The sequence below is a fragment of the Entelurus aequoreus genome, linkage group LG10 (assembly GCF_033978785.1).
Source record: "Entelurus aequoreus isolate RoL-2023_Sb linkage group LG10, RoL_Eaeq_v1.1, whole genome shotgun sequence".
In the NCBI taxonomy this organism is placed as follows: Eukaryota; Metazoa; Chordata; class Actinopteri; order Syngnathiformes; family Syngnathidae; genus Entelurus; species Entelurus aequoreus.
The window spans coordinates 14,296,143-14,319,086 of record NC_084740.1 but is presented as its reverse complement, the minus strand read 5'-3'; the positions used below and the strand labels follow the sequence as shown (position 1 = coordinate 14,319,086).

Sequence of the window (22,944 nt, the reverse complement as noted above, 5' to 3'; positions counted from 1 at the left end):
ATCTCTCTCACTTCATGCGGCCATCATTGTAAACAATAGGGAACTTTGCGTATATGTTCAACTGACTACGTCACGCTACTTCCGGTAGGGGCAAGCCTTTTTTTTATCAGATACCAAAAGTTGCAATCTTTATCGTCGTTGTTCTATACTAAATCCTTTCAGCAAAAATATGGCAATATCGCGAAATGATCAAGTATGACACATAGAATAGATCTGCTATCCCCGTTTAAATAAAAAAAATTCATTTCAGTAGGCCTTTAAGTATATTGTCTTTGCAGTCTATTCAATTGAATATAGGTTGAAAAGGATTTGCCAATCATTGTATCCTGTTTTTATTTACCATTTGCACAACGTGCCAACTTCACTGGTTTTGGGTTTTGTACTACAGTAATTGATGTACTTTATTCATAGCAGACTGCCTTTAGGTACAATAACAATTTTCCATGACAACAAAGCAAGATGCATGATAGAAAGCGATCAAAAGTAAGGCACCACTTTTCGAGCTAGCTCGATGCTGATTAGCACTGGATATGCCATATACATGCTACTGATTACCATTAGCTTTTTTACATGGCGATTTCAACACCTTCAAATGTGTTAACTACAACAAAGATGCACATTACAAGCAAACAGCTGGTGTGTAATAAGTGCAATACTTGCCGTATAAACACTCAACCAAAAGACAGGACTGGCACTTGCAACTTAATGGGAAAGACTACTTCGTAATTATGGCAACACACATAGGACAAACTTGCAAATGAGACTAAAAAGTGTAAAACAACAAGATACAATAAAATGGTGTTTTGTTATTAAACAAAATACTACATGAACACACAAAAGTACAGAAAATTGTTACCGTTATCCACGTTTTAGTGTGTCTGCACTGAAAATACCCATAAAGTTTAGGTAGTATTTACAATGTCTCAGTTGAAGGAACGAGGTCCCGCCAAATAAAACTTCTTCAGCACAAACCAGCCGCCAAGGACCAGCAGAGCGGAGGCGGCTGTGCCGAACACGACGCCGACCACCAGGCCTGTCACGTCCGTGTCATGTTTCTCTGACGCCGCAGTGTCACCTGAAAGAGCACATCCATCAGCTAAATGTGTCATGTGTACAAACACTGGGTAATATCTCACTGGAGTACCACCATTAGAATCATGGAGAAATGGCAGACAATGGCAGTGAAGTGATATTTGTATGCATTTTAGAGTAGTCAATGTTGAGCTTGTAGAGCAGTACAGCAATCGCACATAGCAAGGGCACTTATACTTACTTGTACTGTAAGAAGCTGCGACAGGCCTCTCTGTAAGTGAGGAGAGAAAGTAGAAATTGAAGTTTTTTGTAAATGTATACAATAAAGTGGCAGTACACAGTGGTACCTCAGTTTTCGTGCGCACCATTTTTTGTATAACACCCCGTTTAAGGAACATGTTTGCCAAAAGTGTACGCCGGCGTTCAATGCTGCCTCGCTTATTACACCTAGCAAAGTAGTTTGGCCCAGCACTTTGATAAAAAAGGTGAGAAACACTGTTGAATTAAAACATGTCAAAAAGTCTTCACTAAATATTAAAGTTATGTTAAATGATAATTATTTTAATTTACCATTTAAATATATTTGATTGTTTTCTGCATGTAAAATTATAATTAATTTCGGTAAAATGTGTTAATATCGCCCAGAGTATATTTTGGCAAATTTTTCGTCCTTTCAGATCATTTATTTTCTCTTGGGTTACGACAAATAGAATATGTGTTCCCTATTTGTTTTCCTTTATTTCATGTTCAATTTTAATATTCGATACACTGGAAAATAATTTCAATTTAGCGGAATCACATATATATTTTCTTTTTTTGCTCAAATCTCTTAATCTCTTAGTCGTAAATAAAAATAGCAAACATGCCACGTATTTAAAATGTATTTTAACCATTTAAATGCCCATTTAATGTAATTTTTTTATTATTTTTTTTCTTAATTGAGACAAAGATTCTTTATGTATTTAATATTTGTTTACTTCTTATGGTATATTATTTATGTATTATTTATTTGTTCACTGTTATGTTACAGAGAACAAGGAAATAGGATTAAATTGCTCTGGCATGAAAAGGGGTAGGATTAAAATAAGATCAGCTTCTTCTTACTCCTTTTTGGAACCATCTGTAATGAAACAACTGGAAATATATGATGCATTACATTGTATTGTATGCATGTTCCAAATAAACTGAAACGGAACTGAACTGAATTATGCCAGATTTCTATATTATTTTAAATTGCATAAAATGAGTTATCATCCGTATAGTAAATTAAAGGTTAAAGGGCTGGGGTGCTGATGTAAATATCAGGCCTAAATATACTTTAGATTAGTAATAAAACACTTTTTGATGCATTTATTTATTTTTGTGCTGCATCCGATTCCAAACCTAATAGCAGTTAAGTACTATGTGATGGAAAAAGTCCACTTTGACTGTCATTATAACTACAATTGTAACTGTACAGTCATTACACAATATACTTATGTATTTTCAAATATCAGGTTTTCGTTTTGGAGATAAAAATGACACTTTTTACGTATTTAATGTTTAGAATAAAATGGAATAATTTTCGTCAATTGTTTTCTCACTGGGCTTTGCCGTAGTGGTGGCTTCCGGTAGGAGAGGGGTTAAACGTCTGGAACCGATTGAGTAAATTTTCATTATTTCTTATGGAAAAAATTCCTTAATTTTTTCGTACCATTTAGTCCTCGCTGGACCTTTTAGAATTACTTGCAAAAACAGAAGTACCGTATTCTCCAAACTATAAGGCGCACTTAGAATTTTTTTTTTTCCTCATAACTCGACAGTGTGCCTTACAACCCGGTGCCCCTAGTGCACGGAATAATTCTGGTTTTGCTTACCGACCTTGAAGCAATTTTATTTGGTACATGGTGTAATGATAAGTGTGACCAGTAGATAGCGGTAAAACATAAGAGATATGTGTAGACTGCACTATGATGGCAATATGACTCAAGTAAACAATACCAACATTTTATATGTTCCATTGAAAATATAGAACATTACACACAGCGTTAAAAAATCCATCAAAATGTTTTAGTACGACTTTGGTAAGCTATGAAGCCGCACTGCTTGATGGATTGTCGGCGCATTAAACATACAAGTATTATTATGGTGTGTGTATAAGGTAAGACATTATCTGCCGTTTTGCTTCGCAATATTACACAAAAGCAACTTTTCTTACCTTCTGGTATCTGCTGATCTGTATTTGGGATCTGCATAAATCCTGAACAATTGCGTGGGTCCGCATTTGTAGTCCGTGCCGACACCGTAGTCGATAAATTTCTTCTTTTCCTCTATCTTTTTGTTATGGGACATTACAATATACAATACATTGCAATATAAAGTAGTGTAAAGTTCTTACTTACAGTATATCTGTCAGTAAACTCGCCATGTAAGTGCTAAAACATACCGGTGTTGTGAGTTTACATTATTCACCCAAGGAACTTTAGTTATTAGAGAGTTCCGGTCGGACGTTTTTTTACGGGACACATTTCCGGCGGTTGTTGTTTCCGGATGCTGCTCCGTTATTGAAGTAAAGTCCAAATGTGATTAAAACAGTTAGCTCCATCTTTTGACACTTCTTCCACCCCCGTCCTTGCACACTACACCGCTACAACAAAGATGACGGGGAGAAGACGCTGCCGAAGGTGAGCCACGTAAATAAGACCGCCCACAAAACGGCGCATCCGAAAGCGACTGTCAGAAAGCGGCTTGAAGATGATCTGTAAAACATCATCTATGCAACATTTTGACCAAAGAACCACCATTACATGTTATGTAGACCACAAGGAAGTGTTTTACATTTAGAAAAAAATATATAATATGACTCCTTTAATGCGGCCTATAATCTGGTGCGCCTTTTGTATGAAAAAAGATCGAAAATAGACCATTCATCTGCAGTGCGCCCTATGGTCTGGAAAATACGGTACACTGATTAAGTCCAGAGTAGCGTCACGGGGGTCCAACACTGCAAAAAGTCAAAAACAAGAAAAAAACAAAAATGAGGGGTATTTTATTTGAACTAAGCAAAATTATCTGCCAATAAAACAAGAACATTTGGCTTGTCAAGACTTTCCAAAACAAGTAAAATTAGCTCACCTCAATGAACCCCAAAATACCTTAAAATAAGTATATTCTCACTAATAAGTGTACTTTTCTTGGTAGAAAAAAAAACGAGACCTTTTTGCTTAATATGTTGAAAAATATTCTTAAATTAAGTAAATGCTAGTGCCATTATCTTGACATAATGATATGCGCTCGGCATCATGATTTTTTTTTTCATGCTTGAAATAAGAAATTACTACTTTAAAAAAGTAGTTTTATACTTGTGAGTGTTGATGACACAGCTTTGCATTGTCGTGTCTGTGGGATCATGTTTTGTTTTAGTCATGTCCTGTTTGGTTTTGGTCACTTAGTTCCTGCTTTTTCACTTCCTTGTTTTGTTTCCATGGTTACCCATTAGTTTCACCCGTCTCACGTTTGCACTCGCGCACCTGTTCTCAATCATGTCTGTATTATTTAAGCTGATAGTTGCCAGGAAGTCAGCCTGGCGACATTAACTCTGTTTACCTCTGTCATTTTCCTGCCCTGCTTTTTTTTTTTTTTGTTTGTTTTTTGTTTTTTGTTTGCTCCAAGCTTTTTTAACCTGTAAAGCACTTTGGTGCAATCTAAAAAGTTGTTGAAAATGTGCTATATAAATAAAGTTGACTTGACTTGACTTGACTTGCTTATTCCATCGTTTATGCTTCTTGCCATGCCACGTAAGTTTTTGTTCTGCTCATGTCACAGTTTATTTGTTTCACGTCCATAGTTTTTGCCCAAGTGTTAGTTTTGTTTCTTAGCCAAGTTTGTACTTCCGCCTTGTGCGCGCCTTTTGTTTCTTTTGTTAGTGTAAAATTTAAATGATGTATTTACCTTCAAGCCAAGTGCAGTCTAGTTGTTTTGCATCCTGGGAAAGTAATCCGTGCAGTAATTTGCGCCGCCATAGTCCACATACTGACATGCATCAGTTGATATTCTAGTTTCAAGCATGTTTTACTCAATATACAGTAGGTCATAAAATCTCAGCAACGAGCTGTAATATCTTACTGAGATCATTTAGGACCAAAACACGTAAAACACTCTTAACATAAAATCTGCTTAGTGAGAAGAATTATCTTATCAGACAGAAAATAAGCAAATATCACCCTTATTTGAGATATTTAATCTTACTTAGATTTCAGTTTTTGCAGTGTACCTTCTCCAGTGGTGTACAGAGGTCCGACGGAAACAGTGGCAGAGTCGCTGCCCTCTTGTCCAAAAGGAGCCAAGGACCTTTTTTTTCTGTTGCTACAAGCCTGAAAGATCAGATTTGTTTGTCAAAATGCAACATGCAAACATATCAGTAAACAGCTCCAACACAACTAAGAAGGGCAAAAGCTCCAAATATGAACAAACATCCATTCTCGTCTCTTCTATGCCTCAATTTCAGGTTGTTTCTACTCACGTTCAGCAGTTCTTGGCATTTGGTGGGCTCGCAGAGTCTGAGGATGCAATGCAAGTAGATGCTGGACTTGGCCTGGTCCTGGTGCTGAACGAAGCGGAAGGCCTCAAAGTCGAAACGGGCCACGTTGGAGAGTCCGTTGGTATCAATAGACGCCCGCTGGTCTACTGAACATCTAGTGTTTTTTGATTGATTGACACTTTTATTAGTAGATTGCACAGTACAGTACATATTCCGTACAATTGACCACTAAATGGTAACACCCGAATAAGTTTTTCAACTTGTTTAAGTCGGGGTCCACGTTAATCAATTCATGGTATTCATAGTACAGAGCAATATGGTACAAGTACAGTATGCCAGGGATATTCAAGTAAATTGTTTTGGGGGCCGCATTTTCAGAATCCAGGTCCTGTGGGGCCAGTCTTCTTCTGTCACTAATATTCTTATTTTGTATATTCCGAAGAATCAACGTCCTCTACAGTAGACATTTTATTTGGGTCTTTTTTTATCACTCACAGGTTTTTGGAACTGAAATCTCAAATACCCCAAATGATGAAAATGAGAGGATCTAAAATGGAACTTCGAGGAACACCACTAGTATAAGGGGCGGTATGGCGTAGTGCAGACCTGGGCATTCTGCGGCCCGCGGGCCGCATCCCGCCCTTTGTGCGTCCCTGTCCGGCCCGCGTGAGGCCAATTATAAATTACAAAATAAATTTTAAAAAGTATCTATGTCGAGTGTGCAATACAACGGTGCTGCTTTTGTTTTGAAAATCGTTATTTGTATTACTTCCGTGTGGACGTATGCGTGATTGTGAGTGAATGTGAACAACTGCAATTACAAAATAAAGTTGAAAAAACATCTATGTCCTGCGCGCAATACAACTGTGCTGCTTTTATTTTTAAAAGTATTATTTATGGGCGTGTGTCCGTGTGTAACCTGCGAGTGAAGGTGCACATGCAGCGACAAGTGATGCACGGTTTACACCCGAGACGCCAAAAAGAGAAAAGTTGATGAGGAATGCCGTGTTTTCAACAAGACATGAACTGCAAAGCAACGTCCCCTCACCTAAGGTGCGTGCCTGCGCAATTGCGCACTGCTCAAGCGTCCGCTGCGCGCAGCAAATATATGCCGCGCACCAAATCAAATCCCATCTGAATTATAAACAAAATAAACATATTTATTCTATGTAATTTTGCAATGCAACTTTGAGTGACAGTGACAACAAGCGGCCCTAATGGTGTTCGTCAACACCGTTCAATTATTGTAACGTCTATCGAGATGCTTCGAGGACAGGAATTATATCGATCACTTTATTGAACAAAACTGTTTATATTCGGACATAACCACACCAAAAACATGAGTAAAACAATTCTATCTCGAAAAACTAGTCATTTTCTGCTGTACAAACCAGGCCAAAACCAACTTGTCATCTGTCACCAACACGCATAGCACTAAACCACTGGTGCGTTTAAGGCCACACACAAAAAGTCGGACAACTCAAACACCACACAAAGTTACACTATGACTCCTCAGTCATACGTGTGCTTATTTTACTGTCATTTATTATTAATGTTAATTTATATATATTAGTCATGGAATGCTGTTACACACACTATGTTGAAGTATTACTATTATTATTATTATTATTATTATTTATCTTACGGTATATATCAAAAATAATATTGAGCAAAATTTAATTGAAATATTGTCGATGTGGCCCTCCAGCAGTGCTCGGGTAGCTCATGCGGCCCCCGGTAAAAATTAATTGCCCACCCCTGGCGTAGTGGGTAGAGCGGCCCTGCCAGAAACCTGAGGGTTGCAGGTTCGCTCCCCGCCTCTTAACATCCAAATCGCTGCCGTTGTGTCCTTGGGCAGGACACTTCACCCTTGCCCCCGGTGCCGCTCAAACTGGTGAATGAATGATAAATGAATGATAGGTGGTGGTCGGAGGGGCCGTAAGCGCAAACTGGCAGCCTCGCTTCCGTCAGTCTACCCCAGGGCAGCTGTGGCTACGAATGTAGCTTACCACCACCAGGTGTGAATGAATGATGGGTTCTTACTTCTTTGTGAGCGCTTTGAGTATCTAATAATAGAAAACTGCGATAAAAAATGTAATCCATTATTATTATTATTATTATTATTATAACTAAAGACGTTGAACAAGCTACAGCAACACCTTATCCATCCATCCATTTTCTACCGCTTATTCCCTTCGGGGTCGCGGGGGGCGCTGTAGCCTATCTCAGCTACAATCGGGCGGAAGGCGGGGTACACCCTGGACAAGTCGCCACCTCATCGCAGGCAACACCTTAGTTACATAAATCAACTACAAAAAAAAACTTTGATAGTACTTAAAGGGGTGCCTTGAGGAACACCTCAGTATTGTAAATCTCAAGTTTGGACCCCAGTGTTCTACAATAGTAAGGGGAGTCATATGGCCCCATTCATCACAGTTTCCCCGACACATGAAATGTGACAAACTGGGGGGGGTGCATTATCCACTTTGGCCACCAGATGGCAGTAGAGTGTCAATAGATTAAAATGTAATTTGTGGCAATTCCAACTCTGACCACAACGTAAATAGCTATGTAGAGTGGCGCTTTCTTTCATTTTCAGCAGACTGCATTGCAAAATGATTAACCCCCCACCCCCCCCCCACCCCCCTTCTCTAATCCCCTCCCAACTGTATGTTTGCTAGCAAGGTCAACATGTCAATGCAGCGGTCCAAGTCCCTCCACACGACCAGTATGGCATCGCCAGTTAAATATGGACTACTACTGTATTATTTCATTCTCATACGCGTCACCGTGTGAGTGGTGTGCGCCGTCATACCCGGTGAAGAAGTTGTGCTGCTCATTGTTCGACACGTTGTAGGCAGTTGGAGTTCCGAAGCAGTGATCCAGCAGCACGTGAAAACTGTGGTAAACGGGTCATAAAATACCGTTTTTTTTTGCAAAGGAATATCGAGTCTGTTCAGCTGTAAAGCAAATATTTGTTTTTAAGCTAAACACACCGTCTATGAGCTTTTTGCGAGGGGTTTACCTACTTTCCAGTCAGGTTCACAGCTTTTACTTCCACGTAGATCCTTGTCCGCAGCTGCAGCCCGGAGGAAGGTACGACTAACGGATAGCCATAGTTGGTATCCTGCAAAAATAAGAAGCAGAATAACGGGTCCCTCTCATGCTGACAACATTAGCACTTATTTCCAGTGATAGGCAAGCTACATGTAGCTAAGCTACGTAGCTTAACTGCATTTTCCAGTAACTTGGCGGTAGCTACTTTTAGAGCCATGTAGCCAGTTAGCTTGTGGTTAGAGTGTCCGCCCTGAGACTGGAAGGTCGTGAGTTCAAACCCCGGCCGAGTCATACCAAAGACTATAAAAATGGGAGCCATTACCTCCCTGCTTGGCACTCAGCATCAAGGGTTGGAATTGGGGGTTAAATCACCAAAATGATTCCCGAGCGCGGCCACCGCTGCTGCTCACTGCTCCCCTCACCTCCCAGGGGTTGGAACAAGGGCATGGGTCAAATGCAGAGGGTAATTAAAGTCAAAGTACCAATGATTGTCACACACACAACTAGGTGTGGCAAAATTATTCTCTGCATTTGACCCATCACCCTTGATCACCCCCTGGGAGGTGAGGGGAGCAGTGAGCAGTAGCGGTGGCCGCGCCCGGGAATCCTTTTGGTGATTTAACCCCCAATACCAACCCTTGATGCTGAGTGTCAAGCAGGGAGGAAAAATCTACACCTAAGTGGGCCGGACTGGTAAAATCACGACACGATAACTTAAAAATAAAGACAACTTCAGATTGTTTTCTTAGTTTAAAAATAGAACAAGCACATTCTGAAAATGTACAAATCATAATGTTGTTGTTTTTTTTTACACTTACATGTTGCGTTTAATAGTTTTCTACCTTTATTTGTCGTTATTTATACTTTCAAATTACAGGATGTACTGGTGCACTAATACCATGTGGTTTATTTTTTTTTACATATATAGAATAATCTACATAGATACAAATAATTGCTATTGCGACATCTAGTGGACACATTTACAACAGCAGTTTCTTTCATTAAAAAAATTTCGGCTCATTTTTTTACTTAGCAAACTCATCCCGCGGGCCGGATAAAACCTGTTTGCGGGCCTTACTTTGGACACCCTTGCTCTAAGTACTATAAAACGTGGTCGTTGGGGTCAATAAAATACCAATCACGTTATTCTCGAGATCAGGTTATATAGAAATCTATATTGTTTACCCTTTTCTTTTCAAAAAAAGATTATACACGTAGCTCAGCTGCTTAAACCTGCTTGCTGGATAGTGCCACCACGTCACGGAATGTGACGGCCACTACCCACAAGTGGGTTTGGACATCACTGGGTCAATACTTTCTTACTGTTTGAATGCCCAAGCATTCACACATCTGTTGTTCTACACCACACATTCATCATTTATTATTATTAATATTATTATTATTATAATGTTTATTCCGTTGCTTTTTTCATAAGCTTTCAGTGCCCCCAGTTTTCATTCGATCAGAACAGTTCAGGTATTAAAACATTCGGCTCGACCGGGAATCCAAAATGTATTTTTCCCAAATATCCCAAATTACCCAGAATTGCAGGTTTTCCAGGACACGTGTTGATCTACCCCAAAAATTCTTCTTTTTTTTAATATTATTTTTTTATAAGCTTTCAGCGTCCCCAGTTTTCAACCAATCACAAATGTTCAGGTATCAAAACAATCGGCTCGGCCGGTAATTGTTAGCTACCCAATTTTTATCCTTCCAAATACCCCAGATTACCCAGAATTCCAGGTTTTCCAGGACATTTTTCCAATTGATAATGAATGGGCACCCTCCACTCACCCTGAACATTCAAACCAAAGACTGTCCAGGTTCACAAATTTCCCTGATTACCAGGCATTACCAGGAACATTGAAAATGAATGGGCAATATACAAACTTCTTCACGTCCTACATTTCTCGTCCGTTTCAAATCGTTCCAACATCCACTCACCCTCGTCATTCAAGCATTTCAGTTCCACTCAAGTGTATCTTGAGCATGTACAGTACTCACATGCAATTCCTGCATAGTTTTTAATTATTATTTTTTTAATTCCTTCTTTTTGGAGACTTTCATAAAGATTTACATTCATGCAATAATTTGATGAAAAACAACGCAACTGACTGTTAGAAAAAAAAGCGGACGAAAATTCAGGGTCCACGTGTTATATACGTCACATTATATGGGACCGCACTATATCGAACTTTGAGTGTCTACCGATTACACAAAAACTAATTGATATAATGGGAAATGACCGCCAGATTCATTTTAAGGAGCAATTACATAAAGAGACTTGGTTAGGGAAATTTCCGTCATTTCTCTTATAGACCATACCAAATATCCACCAAAACGTGCACTTACATTAAAAACACTCATTTTCAGGGTGTCTATGTAGTGGTAGTAGTGGTATTGGTATTAGTGGTATTAATAATAGTAGTCGTTGTTTATGTAGTAGTAGTAGTAGCAGTAGTAATAGCAGTGGTATTTGTATTGGTAGTTGTATTATTATTTTTTAGTAGTAGTTGTAGTTATAGTAGGAAGAGGGGGAGGAGGAGGTTGTGGAGTTGTTGTAGTAGTAGTAGTAGTATTAGTAGTAGTAGTAGAAATTTCCATTTCTCTTATAGGCCTTACCAAATATCCACCAAAACGTGCACTTACATTAAAAACACTCATTTTCAGGGTGTCTATGAAGGACCCATTGTTGTCACTTGTTGCCACGGAAACTGAGGAGCTAAAAAAGAAAGGCACATAAATCAACCAAGATACATGCATGTATTAAAAAAAAATATATATAAAAAATGTTTTAAAGTAATTATTTTACACACACACACCAAAAGTTTGGACACACCTTCTCCTCATTCAATGTGTTTTCTTTATTTTTCATGACTATTTACATTGTAGTTTGTCACTGAAGGCATCAAAACTATGCCACCTATGAAGTGAAAACCATTTCAGGTGACTACCTCTTGAAGCTCATCGAGAGAATACCAAGAGTGTGCAAAACAGTAATCAGAGCAAAGGCTGAATATTTTGAAGAAGCTAGAATATAAAACATGTTTTCAGTTATTTCACCTTTTTCTGTTAAGTACATAACTCCACATGTGTTCATTCATAGTGTTGATGCCTTCAGTGACAATCTACAATGTAAATAGTCATAAAAAATAAAGAAAACGCATTCCAAACTTTTGGCCTGTATGGTGTATTTTATTATTTATTTTCTAAATAAAATGAATGAATAGCTCCTTTCCCCCAAATCAGTGGTTGCCATGCTTACTCACGCCACTATTTGGGTGTTGTTGATCAGGTACTCTAAGGGGTAGCGGCAGGAGAAATGGTAGTAGAGGTCAGTGGAGTAGCTGATTATTCCCTGGTCTGATTTGGGGGTGTCGATGAAGCTCGTGATGATAACCGACTGGATGCTCAGGAAGTTGCTGAAAGGGCCCGTGGGGTCCGGGGCCTCATCCACAATCTTAACCGGAACACACATGAAGCAAAGTCCTTCAATGAAAACGTCATTTCAGTGGTGCTTTCTTACATTGGGATCAACTATTTATCGGCTCCACTCTCTATTCTGCCTAACAACACCAATTCACAGCCAGGTTTAAATCTTCTGAGTACTGCTGCTGTGGTAGTACCTTAGCTCCATCTAGTGGTGCTTAGGAACATCCATCCATCCATCCATTTTCTACCGCTTATTCCCTTTGGGGGGCGCTGGAGCCTATCTCAGCTACAATCGGGCGGAAGGCGGGGTACACCCTGGACAAGTCGCCACCTCATCGCAGGGCCAACACAAATAGACAGACAACATTCACACTCACATTCACACATTAGGGCCAATTTAGTGTTGCCAATCAACCTATCCCCAGGTGCATGTCTTTGGAGGTGGGAGGAAGCCGGAGTACCCGGAGGGAACATCATTTTAAGAAAATACAATTGTCATTATATTCATTACATATGAAATAACAATGTAATAACAAGACTAAATCCCATCAAATAAACCACATTATTCAATATTCAATATAAAATAGGTATTGCAACATTCCATCTGCATTTGATGAGGAACTGAATCATCTTCCCTAGTCTGACCTGCAGGGACTGTCGACAGGAATTGTCGAGGCTGTCGTTAACTGGAAGCTGGTAGCGAATGACGGGCGGGTCCACGCTGGAGTCGATCACGCCCTGGCAGTCGCTGATGTTGTGCTTGCTGTTCAGCGCCAAGTTGGAGGAGTTGAAGCCTGCCCACTGAGCTGTGCACGCGTTGATCTCCAAGCTGATCATGTTGGTGCCGCAGTCCACTGTCAGGTCCGAACTGTCTTTACAAGGATGGCGGGGTTATTAGTAGTACCCGTAGTAGTAGCATCACTAGTTGTAGTAGTAGTAGTGTGGTAGCAATATTTGTACTAATAGTAGTGGTAGTATTTGTGGTAGTAGTAGTAGTAGAAGTAGAAGTAGCAGTAATAGTAGTGGTAGTACTAGTAGTAGTGCAGTTATAGTAGTAGGAGAATGATGATGATTAGGAGTAGTTGTATTAGTAGTAGTAGTAGTACGTTGTTGCCCTAGGGTAAACTGGGTATAACACATGGCACACTGACAAAGCTTAACCTATTGTTACTATAACAATCTACAAGGTTAAGGTTGCTTCTCTTTCTTCCCCTCCATTTTTCTGCATTCTTTCGTATCTCAAGTTATCATTACGTATATGTATTGTTGCATTTGAACAATTGTATTGTTGATAATAAAGGTAAAGTACTGGTATTGTTTATTATCAATAGCACTATTTCTATTGGTATTCATATTGCTCCATTTTTAGTGTAATAATGCTCATTGTCATTTCTGTATTTTTTTTTTTTAATTTTCGCTAACTGCTTATTTGCTATTACTTTTACCATCATATTTGTACATGTCGTATTTGCTGATGTTGCTCTGTTGTTGTTGTTGTTGTTGTGTTTGCTGTTGTTGTTTTTGTCTCTCTGTCTAATCCCCCTCTTGTCCCCACAATTCCCCCCTCTGTCTTCCTTTTTCTCTCTTTCTATCCCCTCCTGCTCCGGCCCGGCTGCACCAAATGATAATATAAATACATTTAATAAAGTCAAAATACAAGTAAGGCAACAAGAGAAGTATCCTACACTTCTCTTTTGTAAAGTAAATCTGAACAGCCGATATGGGCATCTACATCTGATATATGATTTGCCCGAGAAGCTGGGCAGGACAAAAAGAAAAAAAAAAAAAAAAAAGAAAAAAAAAAAAAAAAAAAGTAGTAGTAGTAGTATTTGTATTAGTAGTAGTAGTAGTATTTTTTTTACAAGTAGTAGTAGTAGTAGTAATTGGTATTTGTTGTAGTGATTTTTGTAGTAGTAGTTGTATTATTAGTAGTGTTAGTAGTAGTAGTAGTTGTAGGAGGAAGAGAAGGAGGTTGTGCAGTTGTAGTAGTAGCAATATTTGTACTAGTAGTAGTAGTAGTAGCAGTGGTATTGGTAGAATTAATAATGGTAATTGTTTAAGTAGAAGTAGTATTAGTAGTAGTTGTATAAGTAGTAGTAGCAGTGGGATTTGTTGTAGTGGTATTTGTATTAGTAGTTGTATTATTGTTTTTTTTAGTAATAGTTGTAGTTATAGTAGGAAGAGGAGGAGAAGGAGGTTGTGGAGTGGTTGTAGTAGTAGTAGTAGTAGTAGTAGAAGTAGTAGTCTAGTAGTAGGAGGAGTTTGAGTAGTTGTATAAGTAGTAGTTGTATAAGTAGTAGTGGTATTTGTAGTAGTAGTTGTGTTATTATTTTTCAATAGTAGTAGTAGTTGTAGTTATAGTAGGAGGAGGAGTGTCAGGTTTGTCACTGACAGTTTAGTTATGTTTTGAGTTTTTCCTCTGTTTGTCTTTATTTCCTGTCGGCGCTCTTATTTTGGTTATTTCCTACTTGTCTCCCTGAGTACTGTGTCCCCTCAGCTGTGGCTGATTGGCACCTGGCCACACCTGGTGTCAATCAGCCAGCTACTATTCAGACCTGCTTTTCCCTCCAGTCAGTGCTGGAGTATTGTCAATGTCGCTAAAGATTGTCGAGGTCAGTGTCATTTATTACTTGTCGTTGTAGCTCTGTCTACTTCTGTTCACTCTGCTCATGTCACAGTTCATCCTGCACGTGAGTTTTGTTTATTTGTGTCACAGTAAGTGTTTTTGTTTCTTGTCCATAGTTTAGCCTTTGTGCTAGTTTCTGTTCATAGCCAAGTTTGTTCTCCGCCTTGTGCGCGCCTTTTGTTTGTACCCTTTTGTTTGTTTCTTGTTAGACTTCAATTAAATCATGTTTTCCTAGACAAAGCCTGCCGTCTCTGCATCTTGGGGGTCGTCACCTACACACTCTGACAAGGAGGAGGAGAATAAGGTTGCGGAGTTGGTGTAGTAGTAGTAGTTGTTGTTGTTTTAAGTGTTATCGTATTTGTCGTAGAAGTAGTATTTGTGTAATTAGTTGCAATAGATGTAGTCGTAGTAATGGTGGTGTTAGTGATAGTAAAAGTAGTCATTCAAATAAGTTGTATTAGAAGTAGTAGTTTTTATAGTTGTAATAGTATTTATAGTAGTAGTAGTGGTAAAAGTAGTTGTAGTAGTAGTAGGGGTAGAAGTAGTAAAAGTAGTAGTGAAATAATAGTAGTAGTGAAGTAATAGTAGTAGTAGTAGTAGTAGTAGTAGTAGTGTTTGTTGTATTTCTAACAAGATAAAGGACCATGTTGTTTTTGTTATGTGATGGGACCCATTGACTTTGCCTTGGGCCCCCAAATGACAAAATACACCCCTTAGTAGTAGTAGTAGTAGTAGTAGTAGTAGTAGTAGTAGTAGTAGTAGTAGAAGTACTGTATTTGTAGTAGTAGTAGAAGTACTGTAGTAGTAGTACAAGTACTGTAGAAGTACTGTAGTAGTAGTAGTAGTAGTAGTAGTAGAAGTACTGTAGTAGTAGTAGTAGTAGAAGTAGTGAAATAATAGTAGTAGTGAAGTAATAGTAGTAGTAGTAGTAGTAGTAGTAGTAGTAGTGTTTGTTGTATTTCTAACAAGATAAAGGACCATGTTGTTTTTGTTATGTGAAGGGACCCATTGACTTTGCCTTGGGCCCCCAAATGACAAAATACACCCCTTAGTAGTAGTAGTAGTAGTAGTAGTAGTAGTAGAAGTACTGTATTTGTAGTAGTAGTAGAAGTACTGTAGTAGTAGTACAAGTACTGTAGAAGTACTGTAGTAGTAGTAGTAGAAGAACTGTAGTAGTAGTAGTAGTAGAAGTACTGTAGTAGTAGTAGTACTAGAAGTACTGTAGTAGTAGTAGTACAAGTACTGTAGTAGTAGTAGTAGAAGTACTGTACTACTAGTAGTAGTAGTAGTAGTAGTAGTAGTAGTAGAAGTACTGTAGTAGTAGTAGAAGTAGAAATACTGTAGTCGTCGTTAACGTGCAACTAACCTGGTATCCTGTCATAGTCAGAGGAGCAGTTGTAAAGGCAGAGGGTGGGCTGCAGCCACATGGCCAGCAGGGGGAGACAAAGATGAAGGTGAAGAGTCATCTTAGTAGGACGCAGCATCTCTTCAGTCGTTTTAGTGCACTTGGAAGGAAAAAAACTGCAAAAGCAACAATAATTATTGCCTCTTGCAAAATGTAGTACTGTATATCAATAGTATTTTAGTGTACTTTCATTGACCACATGAGGTAGGATTCCTCCTTTTGTCTTAAGAGATCCTCAGCACATCTTTGTTGTTTCTTTTTAGGGGGGTTTAAGTCATTTTGATTGTATTTAATGAATATGTGTAAAGCAAAACTATATATTTGAATTATTTTAAATCAAACATTGACTACACAATAAGAAGGTCCCGGGTTCAATTAAATTGGCCCTAGTGTGTGAATGTTGTCTGTCTTGGCCCTGCGATGAGGTGGCGACTTTGTCCAGAGTGTACCCCATCTTCCGCACGGATGCAGTTGGGATAGGCTCCAGCTCCCCTCGCAACCCCGAAAAGGGACAAGCGGTAGAAAATAGACGGATACTTTTTTTACAGCAGTTTTTGAGATGCTATGTTTCACCAAATAAAGTACTAATACTATAACCGTAACCATTATAGGGGTCAAACGTACGTGTATTTTAAATAACTTTTAAGACAGGTGTCCAAATTGTGGTTAAGTTTTATTTGACCGTTACAATTTTTACTATTTTTTAAAAACATGAGATCAAATAAAAATGCTGACTGATGCACAAGAACATCACCAAGGCTGATTGATTGAGATAACTTTGTAAAAAAAAAAACTAAAAAAAACAGCAGTCTTTTATAGACATATATGACAACATCCCATTGTAAAATGAAATTGCCAATAAAATATAATAAATTAGGACACCCATCTAACAGTTACTATTATTATTAGTAGCAGCAGTATACGTATTATTATTAGCAGCAGCAGTGGTAGTAGTATTACTAGTATCAATATTATATTTTTTTATTATTTTATTATTAATTGGTTTTACCCTTTAAAATCGTTTTTTATCATATTTATTTTTATATTGTTTTTATATTGGTTTTGTACTTATTTATTTTTTGTTTTTATTCAGTCATTGGTGGCGCTGAGGATAATATTTGAATATTGTTTTTAATATTGTTGTCCAGCACTTTGGAAACATGTATGTTGTTTAAATGTGCTATACAAATAAAGTGGATTGGATTGGATTATTATTATTGTTGTGGCTTTAATTTGTTTTGGTGTGGAGTTGCACTGCAACATATTGTTTTTTTGTTTTTTTTTCTTTTGCATGCAAGGAAATAAGGAAAATATATGTAACATGTATCCCAATAAATATAAAAAAATCGTACAGTTATACAACTTTTTTTCTTTTTTTTTTTAAAATGTAGCAGTCTTTTGGATACATTATAACAAAATATTATAAAATTAAATTGTCACTACAACATATTACATTGATTTGTAACAGTTATTATCATTAATATTATTACTATTATTATTATCATTAATATTATTATTATTATTATCATTAATATTATCATCATTATTATTATTATTATTATTGTGGATTTAATTTGCTTTGTTGTGGAGTTAGTAATATTAGTACCAAATCTGCCAAAATAAAATAAAGTAACAATAGTACAATAATGCATCTGTGGCTGGGATCAATCAAAACTAAGCATTCCTGTCAATTCTATTGCATCATGCAGTTATTGATTTTATACTTAAATGACATCTTGATAATAAAAATATAAGACAATCCCAATGAAAGAGAGATGGGGGGTCTTACCTCTTTGGTACCTGAGCAGGTGTTTGTCTATCTGATCTTGGCATAGAAAGTGACTTTTATACTGTTGGACATTCTTAAGACACCTAAAACTTTGAAGGTGTGTCCCACAAGCCATCCTCGCTAATCAGAGACCACATGCACTCAACACCTTTTCTGCAGGTGACGTGACGAAGGTAAACAACAATACATGTATGGCGTGTGGATTACGGTGCATGCTTGTAAGATGATCTGGTTGGCCAAAAGCTATAAGACACACAACCAAGCAGGACTAACCTTTTGGTTATAATGAAGCTGTCTGTCACATACAGTAGCTACAGGCCACCATTTTGAGACTCCTCATTGTCCCTAAACACACACGTTACATTATCCACACAGGCGTCACTCGGCTGCAACCCCTTTACTCCTAATTTAAGACTCACTCGCACAAAAAAACAATCTCCAGGATCATATCTCCCGCTTGTTATTAATCACATTTCTATTTTTGCAGTAATCCTTCTGGCAGAAAGGTCACGGAAATCTTGTGTCGGAACAAAATGTCCAAAGTCAGGTAATTATCGTGAGGCAAAGAAAATGGTTATGAATGACAAAAGTAGGATGTATGATATCAGTATCATGTGACAGATTAGTCAATGTAATGAAAACAAACACACTGATTTGATACACTGGGAAGCTGGTGGAGGAACAGTAGAGAATGCATATAAAAACGCTATATTATCTTTACATACACGCAGGTAAGCAAATATTTTCAAAAACACAAATTTAACAATTTACACAGGGTTGTTGGAATGCATCAAGATTATTTTCTGCCATCTACTGGCCAAGAGTAAACCCTGCACAAATATATACTGTAGATCAGTGGTCCCCAACCTTTTTGTAGCTGCGGACCGGTCAACGCTTGAAAATGTGTCCCACGGACCGGTGGGGGGATTTAAAAAAAAAAAAAAAAAAGTTCTGTTTTTGTTTGTTTTTTTTGTTTTTTTACATAAATAAATACAATCATGTGTGCTTACGGACTGTATCCCTGCAGACTGTATTGATCTATATTGATATATAATGTATATATTGTGTTTTTTATGTTGATTTCATTAAAAAAAAAATTTAAAAAAAACTTTTTTTTTTTTTTTTTTAATTTCTTGTGCGGCCCGGTACCAATCGGTCCGCGGCCCGGTGGTTGGGGACCACTGCTGTAGATAAGAACTAATGAATACACTGTAAGTATTATTCTTTTAAATAAGTTTAAAAAAAATCAACCGTAAGGCATTGTTAATTAATAACAACAATATAAACTTTTTAATTGTTTAATTACACACACACACGCACACACGTAAAGAACATAATGTCATGGCTGTCTTGAGTTTCCAACAATTTCTAGAACTCTTATTTTTTTGTGATAGAGTGATTGGAGCACATACTTGTTGGTCACAAAAAAGCATTCATGAAGTTTGGTTCTTTTATGAATTTATTATGGGTCTACTGAAAATGTGGACAAATGTGCTGGGTCAAAAGTATACATACAGCAATGTTAATATTTGCTTGCATGTCCCTTGGCAAGTTTCACTGCAATAAGGCGCTTTTCTAAATAAGATAAGGCTCAGAATGGTTTCTTAACAAAACCTTTCTACATATAAAGTGCTTTTTTTGATTGATTGATTGATTGACACTTTTATTAGTAGATTGCACAGTACAGTACATATTCCGTACAATTGACCACTAAATGGTAACACCCGAATAGGTTTTTCAACTTGTTTAAGTCGGGGTCCACGTTAATCAACATTAAACTGCCTCAAGTTGTTGCTCAGATTAAATAAAATGACAAAGCTTTTCTTCTACATACAAAAAGTGCAACATTAAACAGTTTCAAGTAGGGATGTCCGATAATGGCTTTTTGCCGATATCCGATATTCCGATATTGTTCAACTCTTAATTACCGATACCGATATCAACCGATACCGATATATGCAGTTGTGGAATTAACACATTATTATGCCTAATTTGGACAACCAGGTATGGTGAAGATAAGGTCCTTTAAAAAAATAATAATAATAAGATAAATAAATTAAAAACATTTTCTTGAATAAAAAAGAAAGTAAAACAATATAAAAACAGTTACATAGAAACTAGTAATTAATGAAAATGAGTAAAATTAACTGTTAAAGGTTAGTACTATTAGTGGACCAGCAGCACGCACAATCATGTGTGCTTATGGACTGTATCCCTTGCAGACTGTATTGATATATATTGATATATAACGTAGGAACCAGAATATTAATAACAGAAAGAAACAACCCTTTTGTTTGAATGAGTGTAAATGGGGGAGGGAGGTTGTGAGAGGGGGTTGTGATTAGCGCACTGCAAGAGTGAAAGTCAACGCCTCCGTCCATGGGGCCGGAACAGAGCGCCATCAGGCGGGGGCGGGGCATGTGCTGACTGCGACACACAGCTGGCAGATGATTGGATTACACAGGTGGTACGTGTGAGACTAATCATCTGTCTTTAAAGGCCTACTGAAATGAATTTTTTTTATTTAAACGGGGATAGCAGATCTATTCTATGTGTCATACTTGATCATTTCGCGATATTGCCATATTTTTGCTGAAAGGATTTAGTATAGAACAACGACGATAAAGATTGCAACTTTTGGTATCTGATAAAAAAAAGGCTTGCCCCTACCGGAAGTAGCGTGACGTAGTCAATTGAACATATACGCAAAGTTGCCTATTGTTTACAATGATGGCCGCATGAAGTGAGAGAGATTCGGACCGAGAAAGCGACAATTTCCCCATTAATTTGAGCGAGGATGAAAGATTTGTGGATGAGTAAAGTGCAAGTGAAGGACTAGTGGGGAGTTGAAGCTATTCAGATAGGGAAGATGCTGTGAGAGCCGGGGGTGACCTGATATTCAGCTGGGAATGACTACAACAGTAAATAAACACAAGACATATATATACTCTATTAGCCACAACACAACCAGGCTTATATTTAACATGCCACAAATTAATCCTGCATAAAAACACCTGCGTGTTTGTTATGCTAGCTCCTAGCTCCTCTGCTAGCTCCTAGCTCCATAGAACACGCCAATACAATTCAAACACCTGATCAACACACACAATCACTCAGCCCAAAAGACCGTTCACCTAACCCAAGGTTCATAAAGCTTATATATTTTTAAAAAGTTACGTACCTGACGCGCACATACGGTCAAGCTATCAAATGTTTAGCAGCCAATGCTGCATACTCACGGTACCTGATATTCAGCTGGGAATGACTACAACAGTAAATAAACACAAGACATATATTTACTCTATTAGCCACAACACAACCAGGCTTATATTTAATATGCCACAAATTAATCCTGCATAAAAACACCTGTGTGTTTGTTATGCTAGCTCCTAGCTCCTATGCTAGCTCCTAGCTCCATAGAACACGCCAATACAATTCAAACACCTGATCAACACACACAATCACTCAGCCCAAAAGACCGTTCACCTAACCCAAGGTTCATGAAGCTTATATATTTTTAAAAAGTTACGTACATACGCAAAAAAAAGTTGCGCACATACGGTCAAGCGATCAAATGTTTAGAAGCCAAAGCTGCATACTCACAGTAGCACGTCTGCGTCTTTGTCATCCAAATCAAAGTAATCCTGGTAAGAGTCTGTGTTGTCCCAGTTCTCTACAGGCGTCTGTGTATCGAAGTCAAAAGTCCTCCTGGTTAGAGTCTCTGTTATCCGAGTTCTTCCATCTTGACTGCATCTTTCGGGAATGTAAACAAAGAAGCGCCGGCTGTGTACTGTTGTTGCTGACTACGTTCGAAAAATACGTCCATTTCGCACCGACAACTTTCTTCTTTGCTTGCTCAGCTTCCTTCTCCATAATGCAATGAACATGATTGCAACAGATTCACGAACACAGATGTCCAGAATACTGTGGAATTATGAAATGAAAACAGAGCTTTTTCGTATTGGCTTCAATGTGGAATGTTCGCCGGTCTACGTCACGTGCATACGTCATCCTCAGAGGCGTTTCGAACCGGAAGTTTAGCGGCAAATTTAAAATGTCACTTTATAAGTTAACCCGGCCGTATTGGCATGTGTTATAATGTTAAGATTTCATCATTGATATATAAACTATCAGACTGCGTGGTCGGTAGTAGTGGGTTTCAGTAGGCCTTTAATAAAAATAAAAAATTATCGGACATCTCTAGTTTCAAGTCAACTCAGCCTCGGATGAATTTTTCTCTCCCCCAACCCTCCCACCACCCCCCCCCCCCCCCCACACCCCCACCCCTCACCCCAGCCGTTAACCCTGGTGACTTTAACTCAAACTTCATGTTTTTTGCCAGAAAAATCAGTTCATCCACATTTTCTGCAGAAAGAGCAGACCTGCTTGCAGTTACAATGGCACGGAGGTAGCAGGTATGGCGAGGTAGTGCCTGGCTAACTTGGCAGTAAGAGGATATATGGGCTCATTGTCTTAAATCTGCTGCTATAAAAACATTTGTTATTGCTTTAGCCCTGCCTGACACGCCGAGGAGAGGCTTCGTCTTTCTCTTCGTTGAAGCGATGTTCACTTGGGGGTGGTGCCGCTTCAAAATGGGTTAGCATGTTTGACGTGTTGGCAGAAGCATGCCCTACTGCTGCTGAACAATGTCGGCAAACCGCTTTTGCTTTGTCCGCCACTCGTCCTCCATTGTTGTATCGCACCGCGAAGCCGAAGTGTTCCCAGACGGGAGATCTTAACGAGGCAGGAGGGTCTTCCAGCTCTGGCTTTTACTTGTTGTCCTAGCCCGCTCGTTGCTAGCATGCCGTGTGTTGTGCCTCGGTGTGCATTGTTTACACAACGTACGCTGCTTAATATGTCCGTGTGGAAACTCGTTCGGTACACCTCCGAACCGAACCCCCCGTACCGAAATGTTTCAATACAAATACACGTACCGTTACACCCTTTCCCCAAACACACGTCAAAAGAGGTAAAGGAATGGCTAAATCAGGCTAAAATTAAGGTTTTAGAATGGCCTTCCTAAAGTCCTGACTTAAAGGCATACTGAAATGAAATTTTCTTATTTAAACGGGGATAGCAGATCC

The 22,944-nt window shown here is 38.4% G+C and overlaps 1 protein-coding gene across 1 annotated transcript; it reads right to left on the bottom strand.

Annotated features, from left to right (window-relative positions):
• Positions 1-686: 686 nt before the first annotated feature.
• On the bottom strand, positions 687-21,110 carry LOC133659306 (zona pellucida-like domain-containing protein 1). The gene is made up of 11 exons (XM_062062050.1): positions 21,042-21,110; positions 16,033-16,187; positions 12,686-12,912; positions 11,878-12,068; positions 11,258-11,330; positions 8,581-8,678; positions 8,367-8,450; positions 5,534-5,705; positions 5,285-5,384; positions 1,274-1,303; positions 687-1,075 (listed from the first exon to the last, which is right to left on the bottom strand). Exons 2-11 carry the CDS (start codon positions 16,148-16,150, stop codon positions 924-926), a joined length of 1,245 nt encoding a protein of 414 aa, XP_061918034.1. The 5' UTR covers positions 16,151-16,187; positions 21,042-21,110; the 3' UTR covers positions 687-923.
• Positions 21,111-22,944: the final 1,834 nt, after the last annotated feature.